Source organism: Argentina silus (assembly GCF_951799395.1).
Source record: "Argentina silus genome assembly, chromosome: 7".
NCBI lineage: Eukaryota > Metazoa > Chordata > Actinopteri > Argentiniformes > Argentinidae > Argentina > Argentina silus.
The window spans coordinates 20,489,034-20,499,033 of record NC_139661.1 but is presented as its reverse complement, the minus strand read 5'-3'; the positions used below and the strand labels follow the sequence as shown (position 1 = coordinate 20,499,033).

General features: G+C 44.5%; 1 protein-coding gene across 1 annotated transcript in view; it reads right to left on the bottom strand.

Moving 5' to 3' along the window:
- Nucleotides 1-10,000, bottom strand: part of ssbp2a (single stranded DNA binding protein 2a) — a 51,316-nt gene that overhangs the window by 28,447 nt on the left and 12,869 nt on the right. The window contains 2 exon segments of the mRNA XM_083673402.1: nt 722-746; nt 748-792. Coding sequence (XP_083529528.1) covers nt 722-746; nt 748-792 — 70 coding nt within the window.

Here is a 10,000-nt window from a genome sequence, read left to right as displayed (position 1 = left end):
GTGCGTGCGTGCGTGTGTGTGTGTGTATGTGTGCGTGTGTATGGCCAGCATGTTTATACACGTCTCTGCTAATGCGCTCTCACACTCAAACACACATGAATAAAGCTCCTTTCATCTTCACCATCTCCGGAAGAGAGACGGAGTGATATGGCATTGGATGCCAGAGAGGAAAGGGTGTGTTTGTGTGTGTGAGTGTGTGTGTGTGTGTGTGTGTGTGTGTGTGTGTGTGTGTGTGTGTGTGTATGTGTGTGTTTCCCCCTCCTCATCCATCTTTTCATCGCCCTATTCCTCCTTCGTCCTGTAATGATAATTTCAAGTGGTTTTGAGTGAAATATTCAGAGTCACACTGTAACCTATTCACCTGCGAGAATGAGAGAGAGAGAGAGAGAGAGAGAGAGAGACAGAGAGAGAGAGAGACAGAGGGAGAATGAGATGCTGCTGAAACACAAGACTGTGTATCGTAACACTGGTCCAACCTGCTGAGCCCCCTGCCAGCCCGCTGTACTGCCAGGTCAGCACTGTGGTCCAGGCTAATTCAAATAGCCACCACAGACCCTGGCCTGGCTTAAGGACACTGCATAGGAGGTAGAGCCAGGACCCTGCCCTTAGAGAGTGGACACACACACATGCATAAACAGAAGCATACACACACACACACACACACACACACACACACACACACACACACACACACACACACACACACACACTTAGGTCTTACCTCTGACAGGAAGGTCTGTGCTGTTCTGTGCTCCTACATGTAGCAGGTATTCATAGACGTAGAGCGCTAACCTGCACACAGAGAAAGACAAAAACAAAACAATACGTCAGCTTGCCATTTGCTTTAGTACCAGAAAGCAATAGAGCACAGTGAATTATAGTGAGCTAACCAGCCTACATGACCACTAAAGGAAGACGCATTAGAAACTGAAGCTACTGACGGACATTTGGCTTGAACATGTCTGTACTATAGAGCGGGTTTGGACACACCTTGCCAAGAGTGTGCAAAGCTGTCATCAAAGCAAAAGGTGGCTACTTTGAAGAATCTAACATATAAACCATATTCTGGTTTGTTTAACACTTTTTTTGTTTCCTACATAATTCCATATGTGTTCCTTCATAGTTTTGATGTCTTCAATATTAATCTACAATGTAGAAAATAATAAAAAAGAAAAAAAGAAAAACCATTGAATGAGAAGGTGTGTCCAAACTTTTGACTGGTACTGTATATACACTTTTTTATTGTATTTTTTTGCCGATGTCCATTCGAAGATGCCGATGATGTATGCAAATCTAAAGCGAACATTGCGAAAATCTCATTTGGATTACAAATCCAAACTAATGTCTAATTGGTTTGCACACCCGGCCTATTTAGAACGTTACGTTTTTGATATCAGTGCGTAACGGAAGGAAGACTGTTGTGGAACTGTCTGGTCTGTGGACGTGCACACAGAGGTATGCCTTGAGGATTAGCTTTGAATTACATGATAATGACGTGACAGGTGAGGTGGTCAATCATTTCTCCGGGCCCTAAGAACGAGAAAACTTCGACCAAGGGTCCTTGGAATAACTTTCAGCCACATGTGAGCTTACTCCTAGCAACTGGCAAATGGTCAACGTCAGGAAGTACATCTTAACTATTTCACCATATTATTGTTTCCCATATCTACCACAGGTTGAACACACTGAACTTAAACACACAGTTGCTTCAAGAGTAAAAAGCACGCTGAGATGAGTGTCGTACTCAGACAGGGTACACACAGTCAAAAACCTCCTTTTTACCTCAGGCTCTTTATACAGTCCACCCCCAAAGCTTTTTGCATTCTGAGAATTAATTACAGGCTTGATTTGTTAATCGATCCTTTACCCAGCGCTACTCTCTAGATAGAAGTGCCTAGGAGGAGAAGGGGGGGGGGGGGGGGGGGGGGGTCTACCTGATCCATAAATACAAGACAACTATTGATGCAGTAGTGGGATCAATAGTGGATCACTCAGTCTGCTAACAGAGTAGGAGTGAAGTCCTGTGCAGTACTACCATGGATAGATACGATAAGTGAAGGTACTATCAAAACTGTAAAATAAACAAACAAACAAACATTAGCCTTAAAGACACATGGCTAGCTCGAGACTTTCTTTGCGTAGTGACAGCACGCTGGATTGTAGCTCGATTTTCGGTGTAACTTTTTGCCCTTGCATAACATAGCTACTATTTAAGGGAGAGTGGAGACTTGAGATGCCCGTGGTGATGCTTAGACGTGTGGGGGAAGTGCACAACCTTTAGCCCCAAGGCATGACAAATGGAGGTTTATGGAAATCATAGAATTAAGGGCGCAGCTCCTGAGGTATCGGAATAAAATGCTAAGTGTCAGGGCATTTCCTGCATCTTTCTTGAATTCTGTTGTGTCTTCACCTAACTTGACTTTAAATGTCCCCTTGTGGGGTGAAATATTAGTGTGAACAGCCAAAAAGCCCCTGAGCAGTTCTAGCCTGTGTCCTCCAGACTCCTAAAAATAACCCCCCCCTCTGTCTGAAGATGATGGACTGCACACCTATCTACTCTCCACGCAGGTGACTCTCTCTCTCTCTCTCTCTCTCTCTCTCTTTATGCCTTTCATCTCTCTCACTCTTGACATTTCTTCTCTCCTTCTTTCTTCCTCTCTCTTCCTCTGCCTCCTCTCTCTCTCTCTACAGTATGCCTTTTTCATCTTTCTTTCTCTTTTACATTTCCTCCCTCTCTCTCTCTTTCTCTCTCTCTGTCCCCTCTCTCTCACTTAGTATTTCTCTCTCTCTCTCTCTCTCTTAGTCTCTCTCAGTCTCTCTTCCTTCCCCCCCCCTCCCTCCCTCTTTCACAAGAGGCCATGTCTGTCTGATGATGAAGGGATGCGGTATGAAAGAGACGGCAGGAGAAAACACACAGGCCCCCGCCACCGTGGAGTTGTTTAACCAAAGAGACAGAGAGAAGGAGTGCTTGCTTTACAGGTACAAGGTTAACGCTACAATGAGAGTCTTAACAAAACTCTTGACACCTCCACGACGGCGCATGAATAAAACATAGTCGTGTTCCTCAGCTTCGTTACCTTCCTCTACATCTAGGGACTCTCTCTCCCTCTCTCCCTCTCTTCCTCTCTCTCTCTCTCTCTCTCTCTCTCTCTCTCTCTCTCTCTCTCTCCTCTCTCTCTCTCTCTCCCTCTCTCTCCCTCTCTCTCTCTCTCTCTCTCTCTCTCTCTCCCTCTCTCTCTCTCTCTCCCTCTCTCTCTCTCCCTCTCTCTCCCTCTCTCTCTCTCTCTCCCTCTCTCTCTCTCCCTCTCTCTCCCTCTCTCTCTCTCTCTCTCTCTCTCTCTCTCCCTCTCTCTCTCTCTCTCTCCCTCTTCACGTTCTCTGTTGTCTTGTCTCAGTTCCCTCTTACATACAGTCTGGCTTTGAATGCTATTTAGGTTAATGATGGTAGTCAATCACACCAGTGGAAGCGGGTGGGTGGAGAAATCTGAGGATCTGCTTGATATGTTTGATACCATTCCTTTCATTCCATTATTCATTACAATTAGCCTATCCTCCCGCCTCTACTGGCGCACACAGATTTTAAAAATGTCGAGAAAATGTAGGCCCGCTCTGGATCACGAATAGCCCAATCAAAATGCGTGCCTGGGTCATGCGTTGGCTTGGATGTTGAGTAGAGCCTGTGGTGATTGGCACTTTCTCTTAATAACAGCTACTGACCTACTGTCCGTCTGGGTGACAAGTGTCATACAAGGTAGAGCCACCGTGATTGGTCGACAGGAGTCTTCAGATCAGCAACTTGGAGCCAGATCTGACTTTTGTCAAAGAGGGATGGAAAGACGAAGAAGAGGAGGAGGAGGAGGAAGAAAAGCAAGGAAAGTGTAGGAAAGGTAGGCATCCCCTGTGTCCCAATACGTGTCCACTCCCCAACACAGACTTAAAAGTATAGGATTGGCATAAAGCATGGCCTCTTACACCAAATCCTATGCTTCTAAAAGAAAGTGTACACTTCAGGGAAAAGGATGAAGAATTGGGACACTTGGTTGGTGGAGAAGAGCAAGTGAAAGAGAAAAAGAAAGAAAAGCAGGGCTCAGTAGAAGAGAGGAAGTGATATATTGTCACACACACACACACACACACACACACACACACACACACACACACACAACACACACACACACACACACACACACACACCACACACACACACACACACACACACACACACACACACACACACACACACACAGACACACACACACACACACACACACACACACACACACACACACACAAACACACACACAGACATATATTTCAGACAGCCAAAGAGCGAATAAAGGCACTTCCGAATGTGCAGTATCTTTTTAACTTTGACCTGAACGACTCATTTCAAAAGGCATTACTGATGAACATGGTTGGGCTAAATATACCCTTTCATTTTGAGTTTCCTTTTGCTCATTTGCTTCTTCTTGATAAGAAAGCTTCTTCTTGATAAGAAAATATGCTCAAAACATTGAGATCAGTTTGAAAGCATCAACAAAATAACTTACAATGACCACCAATAAGTGAAAAAGAACAGAGCTTTCCTGACCTTTGATAATCTGTGAAAGCAGTTCAAAGTAACTCTATTTTAACTGAATAGACAGAAGACAGTCAACACTAAGGCCCTTCAGCTATTTTTAGGCGATTTCTAATCCCACTCATGCCTATAACAACAGTTCAACACAAAGCATCTGTTCTATTTTCAGTATGACCTTGCACTCAAACTTAGCCTATTGAGGATTAACTGGAATACATGTTTTTTCTTTGTACTGTAACTGTCACAGCAGCTTCGCCACAGCGGCAGTCTACCTTAGCCAATCTGTGCAGTGAATGAGGACCACTTTACATTCGATTAATCACTGTGCAACATGATTGAAAAGTAAGATCAAGTGTTTGTCTTCTGTGTGTGTGTGTGTGTGTGTGTGTGTATGTGTGTGTGTGTGTGTGTGTGTATGTGTGTGTGTGTGTGTGTGGTGTGTGTGTGTGCGTGCGTGCGTGCGTGCGTGTGTGCGTGCGTGCGTGTGTGCGTGCGTGTGTGTGTGTGTGGCTATATGTACATGTGTGTGCGCTTGTCTGTCTCTACCTGACCTCCTTCCCCTTCAAAATCAAGTGGTTTTTATCCTCAGTCGCATCTAATTTAAATTCATATTTGGAGCTTAGCTTCCTTTCTCTCTCTACTCCGGATCTACAGCAGGCGGTCCAGTCAGTCTCAGCAGTCAGGACCAAGCTTAATGAAGTCAGGGAGCTGAAATGCTGCTGATTCTCCATATTCCCTTTGTCACTGAACCGCACAGAGCCAAGCGAGAGACAGAGAGAGAGAGAGAGAGAGAGAGAGAGAGAGAGAGAGAGAGAGAGAGAGAGAGAAAGTGAGAGAGAGAGAGAGAGAGAGAGAGGAGAGAAAGTGAGAGAGAGAGCACAAGAGAGAAAAAGAGACAGAGGAAAGAGAGAGAGAGAGAGAGAGAGAGAGAGAGAGAGATAGAGGGAGGGGGGCTTTTGCTGTTTCGGGAGATCTCAGCACAGGAGAAATTAACCTACTTTACAGAATCAGCATCTGAGTCCAGCAGATCGCTGCTAATCAATTTACTGCCGCGGTGATCAAAACCTGACAGAGTTACAAATCAAAACAGACAATAACTTCAGTGATTCATTTGGCCTGTTACAGGTGAAATGGAGATGGGCCAGAGTGTTTACGCAGGTGTGTGTCAGCACCTATGATTAACTCATCAGACATGCTTATAAGAAAAACTGTCTTGGGGGGGTCAAATAACCTAGTAGATAACATTTGACCTTTGACTCTAACCAGGAAACATACAGCTGATTGTTCAAAAACGACGAAGTGGAAAGCATGTACTGCTGACAGAGAGCTGGCTGGAGAGAGAAAGAGAGAGACCAAGAGGTTGGGGTTGGATCCTATACCAGTAAGGTAACCTTTGCAGATGATAGAGAAAAGAGAATGAGCGAATTGAGAGAGAGCGATAGAAAGTGGTTGAGAGAGAGGGAAAAACAGAGAGATCACAGTACAGTAACAGCTGGAGCACAGCCGCAAAAAGAGGATGCACTGGTGTGGGAATAGTGACAGTTGATCTTCCACAGATTTGCAACTGAGATGAAAGGTTGGGGTGAGGAGAGAGGAGGGGAGGGCTGAAGGTGGGGGATTAGAGAGGAAGTGAGAAGACAGACGGGGGTCTGAAGGGGGGGGGGGGGGGGCTAGTGGGTGAGCCTCACAATTAATACTCCTGAGGTCTGGAAACTTTCATATTCTAATGGTGACGGATCTGAGGGAACTGCCTGCGCAAAGCTAGCCAAGCACCCTGCTGTGACCTCCTTCTGCAAATGAACACAAACCCCCCACACTGGGACAAGCAGCCACAAGAAGTAGGCTACCTTTCTCCTTTCTCAAACATAAATGCACACACACGCCACATTTTCCAGACACAAAAACAGACTGGAAAATGTAGGACAAAAAGAGCGCCTTTGGGTAAAAGACTATGAATTGTATTTCCACAGAGTGAAATATGAATTTCCACGATTAGACATGAAGGAAACATAACCCTACTGTATATTGTAATTACCTCCTTTTTTACTTTTGTCTAAAATAGAAAAACATAACACATTTAGATCTGTCTGATTCTCAGGTGGCCAATTCCTCCCAAGCCAACAACGTCAGACAAAATGTTTGAGTCATCTCTTCTCCCACATCCAAAACCACCCTCATGCAGACAGACTAAAGGTGTGACTAAAAGTGTCTATAGGGCATTCCTGTCACCTACAGCTCCCTGAGAGAGGGACCCTGCTATGAAGAAAAACTAGGATCAAATGTGAACCCTGGTAAAGGTGGTCCTGTGCTAGAGCCAAACACTTCCCCTGATTAATCAGACCCAGCAGCGGGGCTTTATGTGCCATTAAGAGGTAGGGTATAAATGACTTCACTTCATTCATTAGAGAGGAACATCCTCTGTTGGAAGAGAGGCTTTGCCAGACAGCAAAGTGGAAGAGGGGGGTCGGGGGTACTGATGCACAATAAACAACGACAAATATAGACCCATTACATTGGTGAATAATTAATCTAAATACAGGCTTCAAGAAAACAATGGCAAAACAACCGTGGAACGTTTATTAACTGAGACCCATTACATCGCTAAACAGTGATAAAAGACATTTTGTACAAACCCTGTATGAAAAGTTTTGCTCTGCTACAGACACAAGACCAAATCACCTTGTGGGGGAAAATGTGGTCCACATAACTAATCCTTTTTCTCTTTTCACTAGAGGAGAATATCGTCTCAAAGGAGCAGCAGAGAGGATGGCTAGGAAACAAGCGGGTAAATACGCTGAATACATCGTTAACCCCATGCTGGGGCTTCTTTTGTCCTATTAGAGGAATCCTCCTCGACATTTTCAGAAGATTGGCTATTTCAGAAAGATCTCATTGCTTGGCTATCACACACACACACACACACACACACACACACAAGCACACACAAATGCACCCACACTCCCACGCGTGTGCACACACGGGTGCATTGCGTGAGTGTGTGTGCGTGTGTGTGTGTGTGTGTGTGTGTGCGTGTGTGTGTGTGTGTGTGTGTGTGTGATAGCCAAGCAATGAGACCTTTCAGAAATAGCCAATCTTTTGAAAATGCGCACACTCACACATACACACACACACACACACATAACCAGTTGAATACACTGGGCTGGGGTGGGATACAGACCATGAGACAGACACAGGAGTGAAGGGAATGCTAAAGATAAGGAGATCAGATATCCACTGATAAAATTGAGGGAAGATAAGGCTTAAATACAGTAGTGAAACGAGAGAGATAAAGGGGGAATGAGAAAGAGAAAGAGGAGAATGATCAATGATTCATGATAGGGGGCTGGAAGGAGAGTGAGGTCAAGACAGAGCATGGAATGAAGGATGATGCAGCTTGTGAACACTATGCCTGTGCAGGCATTTATATGTACAGTACATGTAGGACAGTCTGATTCTGATGCCCGACTGAACAATGAAACATTAACTCTGTTAACTGTTATGCGTATATCACTCCAGTCCAGACAGGACATATACTTAACCTATATTACAATACAGTACGATACATCAGGGATGTGGTGGTTAAAGGTGGTTAAACGCTGGACGCCGGAGGAAATGACGAAAGTAAACGCTTTAAATGTGCTAATTAGTGAAAAAGGTGTGTAAAAACTACTCACAAGTGTGTAAATGTTGTTAATGTGTGTTTACCCTACACTGTATAATTAAATATGATACACGTACATCATTACAACACTAATAAGTTGTGCCTTTGTCACATTGACCTCTGTAACAACTTTGTCACATTGATCTCTGTAGCAATGTTCCAGACTGCACTAAATGCACTGTTTGGTAATCGACACATTTCAAGCATACAGTATGTATCAATCATGCGGAATAAAAGTCTTCCAGTATTGACATCATAAAACAACAACATGCCAACAGGGAAGTGCCAATAAACCTGTTCATAGACCACTCTCCTACAGCTTGGCAGCGTCTTCTCGTAACAACGTGGCCATAACGGCTCTCTAGCGAATCCCCAACTGGCTTTGCAGCTGTCCGTTGATGCATTTCTAATTGGCATTTTTGCTGATTGTCACATGTTAAATCTATATTCTCCATTACCCCTACCCACACCACCATGTCCCCTGAGTTTTCTCTAATGGCTGCTCCTGAATGCGGAGAGATGAGCAACAGTTATATTAAGATACTGTATGTTAATGTAAACTTGATTCTCATACAGACTTTGTATAATCTTCAGAAAGAAGTGGGCGAGTTGGTTGAGTAAAACTTCCGCTTTGAAGATTAAAAAAAACGCGTGTCACGTCATAATCCTGCTTTGAAAGAGCCTGAGGAGAGACAGTTATATTCAAACAAGCGTTTATCGGCCTGTGTTCTCTGTTTTGTCTCTGCAGAGAGGTTCTCACACCGCTTTGCTGTGTAAATGTTTGGACTAGTCTTTATCCCTCTCACTTCCAGCAAACATTAAAGCCCTCTCGGTAAAGGCTTGGCCGGGTGACAGAGGGCTCTCTAAACGGTGCTGTCTAAACCTCCCAAACATCCCTCCCAGACTCACAAACATGACTCAGGGTCAGCAGAGGTGGCAAACTATGACTATGTGAAGTTGACAAACAAGCCACAAAGACTGTGTTGGCTTGCCGAGCTAAAGCCTAGGCATTACATTGGGGCGCTAACGCAAATCCTGAGGTCTCAAGCAAAGTTACTCATCCTAGCTTGGTTCACAAACCCATCTCCTCTGCTACACGTATATGTACTACTATTTAGGCTAATCGTACAGTAGCGGTGGTGTCACAATGTACATCATGTCAACATGACACGCCGTATTATGTTGACATGTTAATTCACCGTAACAATGAGTCCTATCAAAGGAGGGATGTTAGAAAGGGCTCTAGTATGTGAGAGATGACAAAGCAACTAGAATTCACAGTCAAACCTTCAAGCCCTTCAGGAGAGGATTTTTTAGTGGTAAAAAGCCATTCCTCTGGTGAAACGCGTATCAAGGTAAGTCAGGAGAATGAAGCTCATATCCTGTGTGCTGGGAACGGCTCTGTGTTCTTTGGCACACCTCTGCGTGGTCCCCGTGTTTACCTTTCATTAACTCCAGCTCTCACAACCCCCCCCCCCCCCCCCCCCCCCAACTCTCCCTCCCTGGGGTCAGCCCCAACACAGGGCAAAGGACAGACATCATTCACAAAAACGGTCACTCAGGAGAAAAGACAATTATGAGAGAAGAAATGATTTAAGTGATGGAGGGATGTGTGACCTGTGTAAATGTTCCATGATCTAACATGTGAGAAATAGTCCAATCACCCTGTTTAAAGTTTTAACAATAATCTTGAGGTCCAGTTACTGTCATTTCACAGTGGGTCTATAAACTTAAAGGTAATGGTGCCCTATTAATTCTGC